General features: G+C 46.4%; 1 protein-coding gene across 1 annotated transcript in view; it reads right to left on the bottom strand.

Annotated features, from left to right (window-relative positions):
* Positions 1-19327, bottom strand: part of MEI1 (meiotic double-stranded break formation protein 1) — a 78732-nt gene that overhangs the window by 12027 nt on the left and 47378 nt on the right. Inside the window, exons 20-26 of the mRNA XM_047742229.1 lie at positions 17964-18239; positions 11459-11624; positions 10025-10129; positions 8223-8333; positions 7534-7694; positions 3873-3954; positions 3511-3686 (exon numbers count right to left, since the gene is read on the bottom strand). Of these exons, the coding sequence (XP_047598185.1) occupies positions 3511-3686; positions 3873-3954; positions 7534-7694; positions 8223-8333; positions 10025-10129; positions 11459-11624; positions 17964-18239 (1077 nt within the window). The remainder of the gene's footprint in view (positions 1-3510; positions 3687-3872; positions 3955-7533; positions 7695-8222; positions 8334-10024; positions 10130-11458; positions 11625-17963; positions 18240-19327) is intronic.

The following is a 19327-nucleotide window of genomic DNA, read 5'->3' as shown; positions in this document are numbered from 1 at the left end:
TACTCCAGTTGGTTCACCTTCCCCGGGACTGCTGAGGAGAGTCAAAAACTTCCAGAGAGATAAACAGTATATTATTCTACTTATATGAGGTCCTAGAATAGTTAAATAGTCAAATAGAGACAGAAAGCAGAATGGTGGTTGTCAAGGGATGGGGAGAGGGAGCAGTGGGGAGTTACTGTTTGATGTGGACAGTTTCAGTTTGACAAGATGAAGAAGTTTTGGAGAAAGAAGGTGGTAGTGTTTGTACAACAAAGTAAATGTACTTACTACCACAGAACTGTAACCAAAAAATAATTAAAATGGTTAATTTTGTTATGTAATATTTTACCATGATTAAAAAAGAAAAAGACTGCCAGAGGCATAGAAGAGTGTCACAGGCTGATGACATCCAGGCTCTTGGGCAGGAGAGCTGAATGGTAATGGTGCTACAGGAAGTCACTGACCCCCTTGTGTTTAGGCTACTGGTTTGAGGAAAGTTTTTCATCACTCAAGGCCTGGTTCGAATGCAACCTCTCCTGTAGAGACTTTCTTGATTCAAATAATAGGTCATTTTGGCATTAATTGTAATTATTAGTATTTCCTACTATCTGAGTGCTTAAATGGCTAGAACCATAACATATTCATTTCTGTGTCCTCATTCACTCATTCAACGAACATCACATACCAATTTGGTGCCAGGCTTTATGCTGGATGTTGAGTATAAGGGAGTAATTTTTCTCTTATGTTCTGAATGTTAAAATAGGAACTTTGGCCTTTTCAAAAACATTGGAGAGAAAGCATTTGCCTTTCCTCTCACATTTAACTGGCTCCTCCTCACCAAAGGAGAGATTTATCTGATAGGTAAAATGTTAGCTTAACATTTAATGTGCCAGCAGGACAGGATCAAGGTATTAAAGGTCATGTTCCCATGAACTTAAACTCTTAAGATCATGGCCAGGTGGCAAACTGTCCATAATGTAAACATAATTTCCCTGCTTATGGGCTTCTGGTATGGCCTGGGGGGAAAAGAGGGTGGTTCAAAAGCTCTCTTTGAGGGGCACCTGGGTGGCTCAGTGGGTTAAGCCTCTGCCTTCGGCTCCGGTCATGATCTCAGGGTCCTGGAATCAAGCCCCACATCAGGCTCTCTGCTCAGCAGGGAGCCTCCCCCCCCAACCCCACCCCCCACCTGCGTCCCTGCCTACTTGTGATCTCTGTCAAATAAATAAATAAAGGGGCGCTTGGGTGGCTCAGTGGGTTAAAGTCTCTGCCTTCAGATCAGGTCATGATCCCAGGGTCCTGGGATTGAGCCCCGCATCAGGCTCTCTGCTCAGCGGGGAGCCTGCTTCCCCCTCTCTCTCTGCCTGCCTCTCTGCCTACTTGTGATCTCTGTCTATCAAGTAAATAAATAAAATCTTTAAATAAATAAATAAATAAAATCTTCTAAAAAATAAAAAAATCTCTCTTTTAAAAACATTAATTGGGGGTTGGGGGGGTGGGGTTATGGACATTGGGGAGGGTATGTGCTATGGTGAGTGCTGTGAAATGTGTAAACCTGGCAATTCACAGACATGTACCCCTAGGGATAAAAATATATTATATGTTTAAAAAAAATAAAATTTATTAAAAACATTAATTAATTAACTAATTAATTAATTAAAAGGAAAAAAGCTCTTTTGGATAGATATAAAGCAAGTATACTAAAATGCTAATGGTAGAATCTAGGTGGTGGGTGTATGCTGTTTTGGTTAGACTTGGACTCCCACAAAAAGTCTTTCACCTTTGCTGTATATGGAAAAACTCCAGGCCAAAAAAATGCCCAGTATGATCTGAAGTCCCAGCTACATTCTCCTAAAGAAATAAAGCTGATGTTTTGGTTCTCATCTGATTTCTGATTTTTTTGAACGCACAAGGAGAACAAGACACAAAGATTAGTCAGACATAGTTCCTACCTTTAAGGAGCTCACAGCCTGGGAAAGACTGATATGAAAATGGGGACTTACAGCAGAGAGAGCTAAGTGCCTTGTGCATAGATATGCTGGCAGGACAAGTCTCAGCAACCACAGAGCCAGCACAGGGCGACTCCTGGAGCATCCTCTATCTCCTTACATTTCCAACTTTCCCCATACTGTGTAGAGGTCCAGTGGGGACCAATCCTCGAATATAATCTCCCACAATCAATAGCCATATCATATATGTGCAATAACCAAATAGAGTCTACTCAAATCAAGGCCCCCTTCCTACCCCCAGAAGTCTCTGCAACTCGTCTCACTCATTTGCTGGCTCCCTGCACCTCCCTCCTCTTGTCCCATGAATGACTTGCCATCAGATCACACTGGATCTGACTGTCTCCCTTAGACAAGCTCCAAAGGGCAAGGAAAGAGAGTCCAAGTCTAACTAAAACAGCATAAACATATAGGGCTTCAGTCACTTTATGGTGGCCGGCTCTTATTTGAAAATAATACACACGAACCTTCTTAGAAGAAAGTCCTGGGGAATCAACGGTGGGAGACAGGTCACGAGGCCAGGGACAGGGAATGAGTCCATACCAGAGAACAAAATGGTGCTGCCATCAAGATAAATGCCATTTCTGATAACCCCCTGCCCTTGGGGAAGAAAGACAAGTCATGTGGTCTTTCCAGCCCAGTTCAATCACCTCCTTCAGGAAACCTTCTCTGACAGCTAGCTCTGCACTAACCCTATACCAGCCTATTAGTTATACCTGGGACTCCCACAGTGCAGTTGTCCCTTTAGCCCCAAACTGACCACATGGTGTTATCACCTCTTGTCTATATGGCAGCCCACAACCAAATGCTCACTCCTCAAAGGCAGACACGTGACATATCTCCATGCCCCAACTACTCTTCCCAGCATTCGAAAGCTGGATAAACAATGATCTCCAAAAGTCCTCTGAGCTGTGAAACATAAAACCCTATGAGGTAGATATCTACTGTTTCGGCTTACATCATATTCACTCCTCCTTTTTCTGTGAACAGTTTTCTTTGCAGAACCATCCCTCTTTTATGTTCACTCTACACGAGTTATGGAGAGCTGACCATATGCCCCAGCCTCCAGGAGGGGGCACTGGCCCAAGCCAGGTCAACCAGAGCATCAGATGGCCCAGCCACAGTGACTGGCACATTACCCCAGCCAGGCTAATGAGACTCCGTTCTGGCCACTGCTGGGAAATAGAAAGTCTCTTGTTGCTGGAAAGGTGCTGCTATTGGTCATCTTACCATCCCATGAGAACAAAGCTGAGAGAAATGCAGAACCAAGACATGGACACAGAGTTCTGATAACATTGTCTGAGCCCATGGGATCCAGGTGGGCCTGAAGCCAGTGCTGAGCCCTGGCCTTCTCAGTTATGAGCCATTTTGAGTTTCATTTCTGTCACTATAACTTTAAAAGTCCCAATTAATCCACCCCCCAATCCTGGAGGAAATACCAGGTTCCTGACAAGCAGCTACCTCTTCCTACAGTTGTTCTGGGAGAAGCAGGCTCCACTGACAGGGTCCCGTTCAGCAAGGGCCTTACCTGCACCAAGAGGTTCTGCAGTCCAATGACCAGGGACAACACCTGTGATATTCTCAGTGGAGCCAGGACAGTGTTCTCAGAGGCCGGTGGTGGCTGGGCCCCTGAAGGCACCAGGGCCACAAGGGCAGAGGAAAAGTTTTGCTGCAGGGCTGTCCGCAGGAAGCATAAGATGGCAGCTGAAAGCAAGAACCCCCTTATACTCAGTTCCTTCCTCCTTTCTCACCTCCCACCTAGCTCTGTCACAGGGGGAAGACAGTGGAGATAATAATAGGGTGACCACAGGCTGGTCTGGGGAGAGTGGTCCCATCTCACAGTCTAAGGGAAAAGCACTTCCTTTCCTGTAGAGTACCCTGGGGCCATACCTGAGAGCAGCACAGCCTTTTCCTTTGGAAAGCTGAGGACCTTCAATACTTGGTCCAGTTCCACGGACAGTTTCTGGTGAACCTGGTAGGGCAGAGGTAAGTGGACACCTCCCACATTCTGGAAGCTTGAGCAGAAAATAACCTGTCCCAATAGCTCCTCTGTACCCACACATACCTACTGCATCCAGAGGGACAGAGGAGACCACAGTCTTGTAAGCCCACCAGCCCTGGATTCAGGAATGTGGAGGCAAATTAGCCTGTACATAGAGGACCCTTCTTCTCCCAAATCTCCCCCATCGCCAATGAACTCTTCCACCAGGAAACCTTCCTGGCCTCATGTGTGACTCAGTCTCCACTCCAGCCCACCATCCAACTTAGATCTAGAGCCAGACAGCCCAGAATCAAAACCCTGGCTCTGCCACTAGCTATCCAAGTGGCCAAGGGGAATTCACTGCCCCTCTCCCAGCCTGCCTCACTTTCTTCACGTATGAAATGGGAACAATGACGCCTGCTTTCACTCCTTCCAGAACAATTATGAAGAACAGCTGAGGCTCAGCATTGGGGAACGTGTCTTTAAAGCCAAAGCACTGTCCAAACTGAGGGGTTAGTTGGGAGTCATGGGTTCAAAGCTGAGTCTGCTCTGCTCGCCTCACCCAGAACACACGCTGCTACGAGGCAGGAATTACTTCTCTGCCTTCTCTACTTCTTCTACTTCTCTGGATCTATCACAGTCTGACACAAAGCAGTTCGTCAAAAATGCTTGGCTGGTGGAATCAGCAGGTTCTAGGTGGAAGAACCAATCTGTACAAAGGTATTGAGATGACATACTAATGCAAGATGCTAATAGAGGAAACTGTATAGGAGTTATTCGGGAACTCTGTGATATCAGCTCAATCTTTCAGTACAGCTAAAACTACCTTTAAAATAAAGGCTATTGGGACACCTGGGTGGCTTAGTCAGCTAAGCGGCTGCCTTCTGCTAAGGTCATGATCCCAAGGTTCTAGGATCGAGTCCCACATTGGGCTCCTTGGTCAGCAGAAGAGCCTGCTTCTCCCTCTGCTTGCTGTTCCCCCTGCTTGTGTGCTCTTGCTCTCTTTCTCTGAAAATAAATAAATAGTGCTTGCTTTGGCAGCATACATACTGAAAATATAAATAAATAAAATGTTAAAAAATAAATAAAATAGGAGCGCCTAGGTGTCTCAGATGGTTGAGCACCTGCCTTCAGCTCAGGTCATGATCTCCAGATCTTGAAATCAAGCCCCACATCCGGCTCCCACCTCAGCAGAAAGTCTGCTTCTCCCTTTCCTTCTGCCTCAACCCCTGCTTGTGCTCTCCCTCTCTCCTGAATGAATAAAATGTTTAAAAAAGAAATAAATTAATAAAATAAAATAAAGGCTATTAGGGGTGCCTGGGTGACTCAGGTAATGATCTCAGGGTCCTGATATCGAGCCCAGCTTTGGGCTCCCTGCTCAGTGGGGAGCCTGCTTCTCCCTCTGCTTCTCCCCCTCCCCCTCCATACTTATTTGCTTGTGCTCTCTCTAGTTCCCTCCCTTTCAAAAAAAAAATAAATAAAATCTTTAAAAAAATAAAGGCAATTAAGAATCAATCACTCAGGGGCGCCTGGGTGGCTCAGTGGGTTAAGCCTCTGCCTTCGGCACAGGTCATGATCTCAGGGTCCTGGGATCGAGCCTCACATTGGGCTCTCTGCTCGGTGGGGAGCCTGCTCCCCCCCCCCCCGCCCCGCCACCGCCTGCCTCTCTACTTGTGATCTCTCTCTGTCAAATAAATAAATAAAATCTTAAAAAAAAAAAAAAGAATCAATCACTCAAGGGCGTCTGGGTGGCTCAGTCATTAAGCGTCTGCCTTTCGCTCAGGTCATGATCCCAGGGTCCTGGGATCGAGCCCTGTGTCAGGCTCTCTGCTTGGTGGGAAGCCTGCTTCTCTCTCTCCCACTCCCCCTGCTTGTGTTCCCCTCTCTCGCTGTGTCCCTTTCTGTCAAATAAATAAAATCTTTAAAAATAAAAGAATCAAGGGGCGCCTGGGTGGCTCAGTGGGTTAAGCCGCTGCCTTCGGCTCAGGTCATGATCCCAGGTCCTGGGTTCAAGCCCCACATCAGGCTTTCTGCTCGGCAGGGAGCCTGCTTCCTCCTCTCTCTCTGCCTGCCTCTCTGCCTACTTGTGATTTCTCTCTGTCAAATAAATAAATAAAATCTTTAAAAAAAATAAAAAATAAAAAAATAAAAGAATCAATCACTCAATCAAACCATCAACCGTATGGAGATATGAAAGAGCAAAGCTGATTTGGAGAGGAGCTAACAGTTGGTCAGAGGGCAGAGGAGGGCAGAATGCAGAAAGTAAGGCTGCAGAAGGATCAAGGTGAGCAGGGTCTCAGCGGCCATGTGGAGCATGCAGACAGACTGGCTGCAGGGACGGGAGATATGGAGCAAGGGAAAGACCAGGGACCAGGAGACTGAATAGGCCACTTCAGAGGTGAGGACGAACCATTAAGGCAGTGGAGAGGACTCAGAGTGGAGGTGGTTAGTAGGTAACTGGCTGGGTATGAGCTGAAGACCAGAGAGCCAGGGACACGGTGCAGGTTCCCACACAGGCAGGAGACTGCAGGGGTAAGGTGGGCCCAACAGCCTCACACAGAAAAGCAGAAAATGTTCCTGTCCCCAATCAATGCTGTGGGCAACAACCAGAAGACTTATTATAGTACAGATCTGCCACAGCCTGATGCCACTTTAGAGGACAAACTTTATTTTGTTGTTGTTTTTTGGGTTTTTTTTGGAGGCCAAACTTTAAAAATGACTTCACTTCTACACAAATGAGCATATGCCCAGCACTTCAATGGCACACGGCTGGGCACAGGGCAAAGACACCTCAAAGGCTAGAGGATGGTTTCTATCCACCAGCAGCAGTCAGGCTTAGGAAGGAGACACAGGAATGTGGAGCAGCCCACATAGGAGTTCACGCACAGCACTCTGATGACAAGGTCCCATACAAGGGGGTGAGGAGGGACTGAGAAGGAAGAGGTGCTTTGTGGATATGTCCACTGTTCCCCTGTTCCCTGCATGACCTTTCCCAACAATCACAATGACAGCTTGCATGTGTCTGGCATTTCACGGCTTACCCCTAGCACTGTAAGGTCACAGGCTGGCTTCTGCCTTCCTGTCCAATGTGACAGGCCACTCCCTACATTCTAGTCACATGGTATCTCACCAGTCTCCAAATATGTACACATGTCCAAAATTTGTGCAGCTTCGTGTCTTTTTTTCAAATTGTTCTCTTTACCTGGAATGCCTTTCCCTACTATATTTGCCTGGTACAATCTTACCTTTCAAACCTTTGCTTAGAGACTACAATACAAAGTTTCCCAAGTGTGGGGTACATGCTGTATTTATTTCTTATTCCTCTGTGCCTAGAATACAGCCCGGCATAGAAGGTTATCCATGTATGATAAATTAATATAAACCAACCTGACAACAACCATGGACATTTTCTTCCCCATTCTGTAGGCAAGGACACTGAAGCTCAGAGATTAAATATCTTGCCAAGGTTACTCAGCTAATAAGCCACAGAGCGGGAACCAGAACTCAGGAACTTTGTCACTCCTCTGTGGGCCACCCCATGCCCCAGAGCCACACGGGCTAGTGACTCACCTGCAGACTGCCATCGTGCTGCTGAGCAGAGAAGGAGGCAGTGAGCAGCCAGGCAGAACAAAGGAGTGTGGTGCTGGGAGAGGCCCCCTTGGTCCAGGTGAGTACCAGAGTCTTCTCCAGAAGCTCAATCAGGGCCGTGCTACTAAGGAGCACTGCAGCAGCTGGAGACGGTTGGCAGGGTAAGGGCTATGAGTTACTCAGGAGCCCCTGCTCGGGCTGCCGGCATCGTGGTTAGCACCTGACGGGGACTTCACGCACACATGGTGAATGAACAAAAGGATTAGCTTTAGGCTCTACGGGTTCCAGCTTCATTCTAGAACCACAGGTTATCAGAACCAGAAAGGATCTTATGACCATCTGACCCAGCGACATCCTCCCCACATGTATATATAGTTTTTAAGATTTTATTTATTTATTTGACAGAGAGAGATACAGCATGAGAGAGAACACAAGCAGGGGGAGTGGGAGAGGGAGAAGCAGGCTTCCCACGGAGCAGGGAGCCCGACGTGGGGCTCGATCCCAGGACTCTGGGATCATGACCTGAGCCAAAGGCAGACACTTAACGACTGAGCACCCCAAGAGCCCCTCCCGATATATATTTTCACAAGCGGAAAAAAACTACGGGCAGCAAAGGCCACAGACACTGCCCAGCACCCCTCCTATTCATTGCCTCGCTGGGGCCTCAGCACCTCTTTTCTGACTGCTTGGTGTAGTCTGATGAAGGCTCCAGTACAGGAAGTTGAAGGCGGGCTGCAGGATGTCCACGTCAGCGGGGCCGCATTTCCCACACAGCTTGCTCACTGCAAGAGTCCCCAGGCCCCATCATGTCGCCCTTCATGGGTTCAATGCACACCAGCACTCACAATTCTCACAAATAATGGCCTTTAACTGGCTAATTTCAGATGTCAGTCTGTCAGTCTTGGGGACCAAGCTCAAACTAAGTGTCCTTAGTAATACAGCCAAGGAAGAGAAACACAGTGACAAAAGTGAAGGCAAGCAGCCCACAGCTGCAGCTCAGGACAGACTACACAAGTTTATGTGATCTAAAGGCATCCTGTAACAGCACTAATGCCAGAGAAGACTCCAGGTTGGAGAGTCTGCAGAGGTCATCTAGGCCAGCCTGCCACACCTAGCAGGAAAAGATCCAGCCTCTGAAATCTTCCAGCAATGGGGCACTCACCACCTTTCCAGTGGACTCCATCAACATCAGTGTGAAGTTCCCTGAATTTGCGATATTCTCTCTCACATCACCCTCATCTGGCTAACTCCTTAACTCCTACTCAGCAATTGAGATTCAGCTCAAAGTTCACCTCCTCCATGAAGCCCTCTGTAACTTCTCATGGCAAGATTAGATGTCTATTGCTCCCCCAGCCCTCATCAGAGTAGTTACTACACTGTAGAGCAGACATCTACAGAACATATCCCTTTCCTCCTGGGATTCGGCACTCTGCTCCCTGACCTACACCACCTCAATGTGAAACCTACCTAAGTCTCCGTTCACTGTCTTGGCGGCCACATCACACTTGACTTTTAAGTGGCTTGTGGTCAACCAGATAAGCAGCCCTCTCCTCACCCATCTTCTACTCGAAATGCTCTCAAATAAAAGGATTATATATAAATGTATATTACACTTCACACGTATGTTTCAGGTCATTATTATCCTCTCCAGAGGCCCTTCTGACAGCGGTTTGATTTTGTCACAGGCGGTCTTCCTCCCAGCTGAGTGTTACACTTGACCTGATAGGCTGGGAGGACCAGCACCAGGCCAGGCCTGAAGGCCCTTTTTAAGTCTGACACTGATCTCATGAGGACGCCTGGGCTCCAGGCAGGGAAAGAACCATCTTCACCTGTGGCCAGAGCACCTGACAGTCCGCAGCACCTGACTAAAGACACACCATTTTTCCTATTGATTTCAGTATTTCCTCAATAAATCTTCCTAAGGATACTGCCTATGAAGTGTCAACTGCATTAATCAGCAATGAAAGGTCCTGATGAGGTCTGGGTACAGGTGAAAGAGGCCTAGGGAACTGTGACGAGGATCATGAGATCCTGAGTCAGTTGCGGAGTGCGGTGGAGAAATGAGCTTGTGCCCAGAACAGGGAGTCTGCACAGAGCCGCACTGGAGGTCTACTGTGTGCCCAGCATTTGAGTATTCCACATCTAGCTCTCCCTTATCGTAACCCTACATCAGCTAAGTACTACTGTTTTACTTGTGAGGAACCGAAAGCCAGGTGATTGCCCAAGGTTGCAGAACTAGCGACTGAGAACAAACCAAGGTATTCCTGACTCCAGAGCTGTGCCTGTCATACAATGTTCTGTTTGTTTCTTTTCCCAAACACTCCCACAGTACAATTAAAGAAAGATCTAAAAGGTCCCACAGCAGGAAGCTCACAGGAACAGTGACCCACTAGCTTCTTCCAAAAGGCTGAATGATGGAATAAAGGAGCATGCCCAGCCCTGGGCCCTCAGGCACTGTCCCAAGCCCAGGCACCTTGGTGAAGAAGCTTCATGGCCATGCTGTCCAGTTCTTGCTCTGATGTGTTCTTCAGCTGCACTAAAGAAAGGAGGCTCAGGAGCAATGGCAGGTTCCCTGAGGCTGTGAGGAACAAAAGGGCTGGTCAGGACACCTAATACTCAGATCACCTCAAGGTCAAACAGACGCCCTACCCCCCTGTAAACGTTTGCTGGGATTCACTCCTACCTCCTGCCTTCTTCCTTCAGTACAGGGGCAACTGACAAATTGGGTGCCAACTCTGGGCTGGGTACCAGAAATTTAATATTTTACTTAATCCCCCTTGTGAAATAGGGACTATTTCTATTTTGCAGTTAAGAAAACAGGCTCAGGGGCACCTGGGTGGCTCAGTGGGTTAAAGCCTCTGCCTTTGGCTCAGGTCATGGTCTCAGGGTCCAGCCCCGCATCTGGGCTCTCTGCTCAGCGGGGAGCCTGCTTTCTCCTCTCTCTCTGCCTGCCTCTCTGCCTACTAGTGATCTGTCAAATAAATAAATAAAATCTTTAAATTATAAAAAAAAAGAAAGAAAGAAAAGAAAACAGCTCAGAGAGGCTGAGTGACTTCTCCAAGCTCTGACAGCCAGTTAGTGGCAGGGTCAAGACTTGAAGTTAAATCTGAGTTCAATGCTCACATTTTTTCAACTATGTTTCCATGAAATCTCATGGCTCTTAAACATTATTATCAGTTAGATGTGACTTATCCTTCCCTGCCAAGGAAGGACTCAGGTCCTCTAGACTCTCTTAAATCTACCTGAAAACTTTCATCCTCAGTCAGGACTGATCAAATGAACTACAGTTCTCCTCCCACTTCCTCTTAATTGCTTGGAAATTTTAAATTTCAGCTTTTTAAAAATAGGAAAAGATAAAGCAATGCCAACCTTTTCAGTGTCTTTAAACTGCACCAAACATCAAACTTCCTGGACTCCAGGGACTCCGGGGAGTCCCATTCCAGATTTGGAAACTATCCTTCTGGATCTCCCTAGCAGCTTCTAACACATTTCAGATCCACCCCCTTCCAAGCCCTTGCAGGCTGCTGCTGCCTTCCTGGCCTCCCCCATTATTTCCTGCTTTCTTCTTCCCAAATGGGGGCTACCATTCTTATGACAAACAGCTGTGAACACATGCCATGCTGGGTGGGGACATGCATGCATAGACTGAACACATCCACTTATGCTAAACACACAGAAACATTAAACATAAACACATGCGCTCCATACACACACACACACATCAAGTATGCTGCGTGCTTAGTCTCTGATGAGAGGAAGGAGGTAAAGTTTAGCTTGATCCCACACTGGCCTGACTTTTATTTTCCAGAGAAAACTCTGACTCTCTCCTGGAGCAGATCTCATCAGGGCACAGATGCCCACTCCTGAGTTAAAGGTCAAAACACGCCCCTGACAGCTCCAGACTAACCTCCTGAGGGAGAGGCCCCATGTTCCATCAACAGTCGCTGTAGGATCAACAGGAAGTGGCCTCGGATGAGACCACTCACTTCGACATCCTCATTCTTCCTCAAAAAGGTCCTTAGGACAATCAGTACTTTGCGGGCTGTGTCCACTGGGCTGGAATAGATGAGATCCTGAGCAGGAGAAAAGGAAGCCAGAGCTCAGAAGACATCACAGTTGGGGACAGGTAGATAGGAAAAAGAGAGGAACTGGAGAAGGACCCAGGATGATGGTGTCACAGAACCTGGGGAAGGGAGCACTGCCTTACTTGTCACCTATTATGTACTAATCGATTGAAAAGGTCCGTCCCAAATAGGAAGAAACTGAGACTCAGAGCGATTATGTGGTATGCCAAAGGTCACACAAGCCAGTAAGTGGCACAGCTAAGATTTGAATCTCCTACTTCCAAGCCCAAAGTTGTTTCTACTTTCCAGGATGCCTCTCTCTGAAAAGGTAAGTTTTAGGGTCAAGAAGAGGTTATTTCAGACAAGGGACCTGAATGTGCCTTAAGGGAGGAAAAGAGATGGGGATGGAGATGTCACAGGGCAGGAAAAGGATGGGTTAGGACAGATTCAGGGCACAGGAAGGGAAGCGAGGACCAGGTCAGGCCCCTTCTCTTCCACGGCATCTGCTATTTCTGCCCCAAGCTGTAAAGGCCTTGGGTTCAGAAGGTAGGAAAGGACATCACTTTTTATTTGCTTTCAGAGTTATTTTAATGAGTATATGTTACAGGCAAAGCCAGTCAGAAGCCACACCAGAGACCATCTTACTGATAGCTCCTGACACCTACCAGCTCAAACAAGCCAATTCCTTTGGACAGGCTAACATGCTCAGTGCTATGCAGCCAAGGTCACTCACGAACTCCCTTTCCAGGGAGGACAGCTGACACACAGAGAGATATGGCTACAGGGCACCCAGCCAGACAACTCCAGATGTGCTGATCACTGGGTGACACAGGGCATCTGGGCTTGGCTCTTCACAAACGCCCACAGCTTCCAGAGAAACAACGATAAATCAACAGCGATTGCTCAACTATGGACTAATAACATCAGGTCCTGCGATGTGTTCAAACTGCAGCTGTATGTTTGTTGATGGATTATCTGTATCTTCAAAACTCTTCTAGGTAGGTGTCACCTTAATTTTTCAAATGAGGCAACAGGCAGATTAAGTAGCCTGCCTGTTGAGACATCGGTGGCACTATAAAATCTACTACGCTGTGAGTTAAGGAAAAACAGGCATGAGTTCAGCTTCATCTTTGTCACCTTATACAGGGACTCAGAAATCTTCTCTGGAAGGAGATGATCACAGAATAGGAGGGTTAGGGAGACTCTCAGTTCATTTATATGAACCGTTTTACTTTACAGGGTATGAGGCTAAAGCCTGGAGCGGGTATGATTTGCCCAAGGTCAATTCCCTGATCCTGCTCCTTCATCAGCACTTGGCTGCCTAGCTAGAGAGCTGGTCCCTCAGGACCCTGAGTTAAATTTTAACAGTCCAAAAGGAAGAAGGCTACACAGCCTTCTGTGGCTATGATGAATGCCAGGGAGGGAGAGTGCACCCCACTGTGTGGGTCAGTGCAGAAGGCTCTGGATGGAACACAGTCCACTCTGCAGTCTCTCCTGCCCAGAGCTGTCCAAAAATTTCTGAGTGGGATCAAGGAGGGTGATATGGGTAAGGAGGAAACAAACAGAGCTTCTGTGACATCATTGTTTTTCACATTTAAACCTACATGAAAGACCACCCGTTGATAAGAGTGGCAATTAACAGCTTTGTTTTCAGCTGTTAATTACCCATATCAAAAACAGAAATTGGTACCAACACATATTTTTAGACACTTTTCCCCTCCTGTGGCTAGAAGCTGGGGAGAAATGGTAAGAATTATATGTATAAACAGACAGCAAAGTTGTTCCTTGCTATTCTTTTTCACCACTGATGTTTCCAGGATCTAATTTAGTGGAAAGCTCATTAACTTGTAGGCTCCAATCACAGTCATGACCTTTATTAGTTATATGACCTTGAGCAATTTAATAAGCTGTTCTGAGATTACCATTCTCTCTCTGATTCAATGATAAGCCTAACTGTGTACAGGATAACAAGAGTGTTTCCCTACATATTCTTTCCACATATTATTCCCATATATTTATCCACATGTTATCTCCAATTTATACACAAGGAAACTGAAGCTCAGAAAAGTCTTCATCTTCCTGGGTCCCTATGTAGCATCTAGCCCTTGGGATAGATTTTTCTTTTTGAACTCTAGGCCAGCAAACACAAGGCTCCTTCCTCCCTGCCCAGGAAGGAGGGGTAGTGAGGGTGATTCACATCCAAGGACAGTAACTGGGTCACCACAATAAAGGGCGGAGTGCCTGCCCCAGCCTACCTGAGACATGGTCTCTCTAAGAATTTGGTCTTAGGATGCCTGGGTGGCTCAGTGGTTTAAGTCCCTGCCTTCAGCTCAGGTCAAGATCCCAGGGTCCTGGGATTGAGTTCCGCATTGGCTCCTTGCTCAGCAGGGAGCCTGCTTCTCTCTGCGTCTGCCTGCCTCTCTGCCTGCTTGTGTGTGCACTCTCTCTCTCTCTCTCTGACAAATAAATAAATAAAATCTTAAACAACAACAAAAAAAAAGAATTTGGTCTCTTGAGATTCATTTTCTCTTTAGCTTATTTCCTTTAAGTACTTACACTCCTTAAAGCTAGTGACGCAGGGTAGTCTTCCTCTAAGGAGGGATCGCCACCCTAGAAGGACCCAGACTGAGAAAGAAAACTTGGGGGAGGAAGATAATGAGCTCCATTTTAGACAGAAATGTCAAACAGATGATTCGCTACATGGGTCTGGAGCTCAGGAGAAAGGTCACAGATGGAGACAGAGATTTGGGTCATCGGCATGTAGCAGGAGGCAACCAAATCCATGAGAATTATTGACACAGACCAGAAAGAAGACACTGAGTAAAAAGAGAACCTAGGACAAAACTTCAAGGCACATCAACTTTCAAGCATTAGCTAGAAAGAAAACTTTTTATGAAAGAGACTGGAAGAAGCATCAAGAGAGGTAAGGGAATGGGAGCCTGGGTGGCTCAGGTGGTTGAGCGACTGCCTTAGGCTCAGGTCATGATCCTGGAGTCCTGGGATCGAGTCCCGCATCAGGCTACCAGCTCCACGGGGAGTCAGCTTCTCCCTCTGACCTTCTCTTCGCTCATGCTCTCTCTCACCGTCTCTCTCTTCTCTCAAATAAATAAATAAATAATGTTTAAAAAAAAAAAAAGACAGAGGTAAGGGAAAAATTAAGAGAGCTGGTATTGCCAAAAGCAAGAGTGTGTCAATAAAAAGTGGACAATCATGAAATAATAACAGGTCGTGTAAGATGAGAACCAAAAAGTCCACTGTAATTAGTCACAAGAACGTTGCTGCTGATCCTGCTAAGAACAGTTTTAAGTAGCAATGTGGGCAAAAGCCAGTGGGTGAAGGAATAAGTAAGAGATGACAGTTTTGAGAGCAGAAACCACTTCTAGGGGTTTGGCTGTAAAGGGAAGGACATGAACACGAAAGGGTTCGGAAGGGAAGGACCAGTGAGCATCTGGGTCCCGGCAGAAGACAACCGGAGCAATCAGAAGTACGCCTACAGGGCTTAGACTCTACCACTCCCATAGCCCAGTGTCATGACCTGAGGTTTCTTCCTAGCTTCACCGCTCTTTGATTCTCCCTCCCAGGGATACTTCAGAAGTCTCTATAAGGGGACAGATGAAACAAGCGTCTGTGATTTCCTCAGCGGCAAGGGAACAACCATATCCGAATGGCTAGTGCCTATTAAGTACCAAATAAATGTATGATAAAAGAAAAAGTGAACAACTAAACTCAAGGCCTCTAAAAACTGCTCCTCCCTATCCTTCTTCAACCTCAACTCCTGTGACATACCCTCCATGCTCCAAAACCTCACCCGACCACTCAATGTCCTTGAATCACAGTAAGAACTTGCATGCTGCTGTGCTGGCCTGGCAGGACCCTCCCCCAACACTGTCACTTGTCAAATCCTTTGCAATATATGACATCTTTCCGCCCCCCACCCCACCCCCCGCCACCCAGGTACTCTGCCTCACCTTTACTGCCACTGTTAGGACAGGTCCTACTGGTTTGTTGTGTCCAATTCTCTCCCTGGCCTATGGGGCAGGCTCTAGGTCCAGTTCTTCCCTGTATCCTGCTGCTCAAATAAAGAGCTCTCCTGTTAGATGGAACACTGGTTCAGGGTTGTTTTCTCTCTTGTTCTGAGAGTTAGCTCAGTTAACTGGGAAGAACATTACACAGGGAGTCAAAATCTGGGTTTTAATTTCAACTTTTGTGACCTATGGGAAATTTCCCTAAACCTATCTCTTTGTTTAAAAAGAAAAAAGTGGGGCGCCTGGGTGGCTCAGTGGGTTAAGCCGCTGCCTTCGGCTCAGGTCATGATCCCAGGTCCTGGGTTCGAGCCCCACATCGGGCTTTCTGCTCAGCAGGGAGCCTGCCTCCTCCCCTCTCTCTCTGCCTGCCTCTCTGCTTACTTGTGATTTCTCTCTGTCAAGTAAATAAATAAAATCTTTAAAATAAATAAATAAATAAATAAATAAATAAATAAAATAAAAAGAAAAAAGTATCATAAATGTCTCTATCAGAAGATCTGCTTTTTTTTGAGAGAGAGAGAGAGAGAGAGGCTTCTATCCAGAACCCTGATTCAACGGGTCAGCAAATATTTTTAAGTACCTACTCTGTGTGAGAAACTATCCCTGAATGGTTCATCGCAAAGAAAATCCAGTATCTTCGCTCCATCCATTGCTACTCTTCCTGGCACCCATCTTGCCTTCCTCCTCTATAACTAATGCTTTATTTTTAGCCCATTCTTTCTCTTTTCCTCCTCTTCCAAGGAAGAATTTGAGCCAAAGCATGAATGTGGTCCCTATCAAGCCAACACATGTGGCCTCACAAGATGAGAGGTTTCAGGGATGGAAGATGAAGACTGAAGTCTGAGTGGGGAGCATGTGCATGCATGTGTGACTATGGACAGAAGTACTTACCTAAGGAAGCGAGGTCTACAACGTGAAGGTGTTCTTTTCACCACAGTCACTCTAATAAAGTCAGTCCAATAAAAAACTCAATAAATCATGTTTGTTGGTGATTAAGAACATCAAAGGAATCCCCACTCTTCCCTAACGGGCTGTCATTCTTCCTGGACTAGGGAAGGGCAAAATTGGTGAGCTGGCATTGAAAGCAGTGGTTTTAAACTAAATGTCTCCCATGCTGCAGTCAGTTTGGCACCTGCCACTAGTAATCACTCACTGAATACAAAGTGTCAAAGGGGGGCGCCTGGGTGGCTCAGTTGTTAAGCATCTGCCTTTGGCTCAGGTCACGATCCCAGGGTCCTGGGACGGAGCCCTGCATCGGGCTCCCTGCTCAAGACCCACATCGGGCTCCCTGCTCAGCAGGAAGCCTGCTTCTCCCTCTCCCCTACTTGTGTTCCCTCTCTCACTGTCTCTCTCTCGGTCAAATAAATAAATAAAAATAAATAAATAAATAAAATCTTTAAAAAAAGTGTCAAATGGAGCAGATGACTTTCTTTTTTAAATAAATAAATTCTAGCGGTTACCCCTATAATAAAACTATGTCACTCTCATTAATTTATTTTCCAACATGCTTTCTTGAGTGGATGAAGAAAATGGAGCTAAAGCTAGTGTATTAGAAATTGCAGATGAGGGACGCCTGGGTGGTTCAGTGGGTTAAGGCCTCTGCCTTTGGCTCGGGTCATGATCCCAGGGTCCTGGGATCGAGCCCCACATCGGGCTCTCTGCTCAGCAGGGAGCCTGCTTCCTCCTCTCTCTCTGCCTGCCTCTCTGCCTACTTGTGATCTCTATCTGTCAAATGAAGAAATAAAATCTTAAAAAAAAAAAAAAAAAGAAATTGCAGATGATAGGCAGCTAGATGACTTATCTGATATACCTGATAGGAATTACAGGAATGTCTTAATTCATTAAAAAAAAAAAAGCACTGGAATTTCTGACAACTTGGGATTACTTGGGGTTTGCCCAAGGGAGTGTGTTGCGCATATAATGTTATCTTGTGAGTCATGGTAAAAAAAAAAAAAAAAAAAAAAGTGCACGGTCCCTCTATAATCAGCCATCTCCATTAACATGCCCCAGGGGTCTCCTCTGACATTAAGCCCTTGTTTAATGTCGAGAAGACAGGGAGGTGAGAGGGAATGGTGACTGGGGTCAGTATTTCACAGTTCTAGCCCATGAGGAGTACAGAGGGACAGATCTCTCAGTGAGCAAACTTCCATTAGACTTAGAAAAGAGTATGGATTCATAGAAAACAGGCACCTGCCTGCCAGTTCACATGGAAACGTCGATAAATCCAGAGGCGGACACAAACATCGGCAGTTGCCTCCTGACCCCAGTAATCCAGCTCCCGGAGAGAGACAAAGAACCCACCACTCAGCAAGTGGTCACCTACTAGCAAGATGAGCAGGATGCTGGGGCTGCTTCTGAGCATGTGGAACAGGGCTGTTAAGCTGGCAGGAAGCGGGGACTGTCCAGCAGAGGGGACATCATCCAGCTCCTCATAGCTGCTCTCTTCCCAGGAGAACCAAAGTTCCAGGACGCGGTGACCAAACCTACTCATCAGCTCTGGATATGACAGGAAGAATCTGAGCAGGAGGGGGTGGTGGGTATAAACCAGGTGCAGGTCTGGGATGTCCTCTAAAAATTTTCTGATGGCACTGACCACAGCCTGGAGACAAAGAAAAAAAAAGAAAGAAAGAAGAGAAAGGGACTAAATCAATCTTGCAGAGGACCCAAGACAGCCCAACAAACATAGCCAAGACGTAACTGGGAAAAAGGTTCTTGGCATTTCAGTACTCCAGGAGAAAGAAAACTCATTGTGCTCACCTTGTAACAGTGGTTCTCAAATTAGAGTGATTTTGTTCCCCAGGAGATTTTTGGAAATGTTTACATTTTTTATTTTCTTACTCTTTTTTTTTTTAATTTTATTTATTTATTTGACAGATAGAAATCGCAAGTAGGCAGAGAGGCAGGCAGAGAGAGGAGGAAGCAGACTCCCCACAGAGCAGAGAGCCTGATGCGGGGCTCGATTCCAGGACCCTGAGATCATGACCTGAGCTGAAGGCAGAGGCTTTAACCCGCTGAGCCACCCAGGCGCCCCCATTTTTTATTTTCTTGATTTAGGGAGTGCTACTGGCATCTAGTGGGAGAGAACAGCGATGCGGCTAAATATCCCACAATGCACGGGACGGCCTCCAACAGAAAAGAATTATGTTGTACAAAATGTTAATAGCGCCAGGGTTGACAAACCCAGCTCTATAATGACACTTACTGCGCCGTGTTGTAATTACCAGTGTAGGTGTCTACCTCCACACTAGACTTGAGCTGCTTGAGGAAACAGACTGATGCAGATTAACCCGTGCCCCTGGCATAGGACCTGGCACAGAGGGGGCAAAGGGCATGTGTGTTGAATCATATATTAACCCTCAAAAGCCTACCTCCTCCCATTGTACATATAGCAAAGTTTAATCCTTAATATGCAATTCTAAGAGTTTTATACTTCATAGTTTGGGCTGTTTCATTTAGGTCCTTGATCCATTTTGAATTAATTTTGTATATACTATGAGATAAGGGTCCAACTTCACACTTCTGCATGTGGACATCCAATTGTTCTTTTTTTTTTTTCTTTTTAGATTTTTTTTTTTAAAGATTTTTTATTTATTTATTTGACAAAGAGAGATCACAGGTAGATGGAGAGGCAGGCAGAGAGAGAGAGAGAGGGAAGCAGGCTTCTTGCTGAGCAGAGAGCCCGATGTG

Source organism: Lutra lutra, chromosome 8 (assembly GCF_902655055.1).
Source record: "Lutra lutra chromosome 8, mLutLut1.2, whole genome shotgun sequence".
NCBI lineage: Eukaryota > Metazoa > Chordata > Mammalia > Carnivora > Mustelidae > Lutra > Lutra lutra.
Note: the sequence above shows the minus strand (reverse complement) of the source record. Positions and strands in the feature narration are given on the sequence as shown.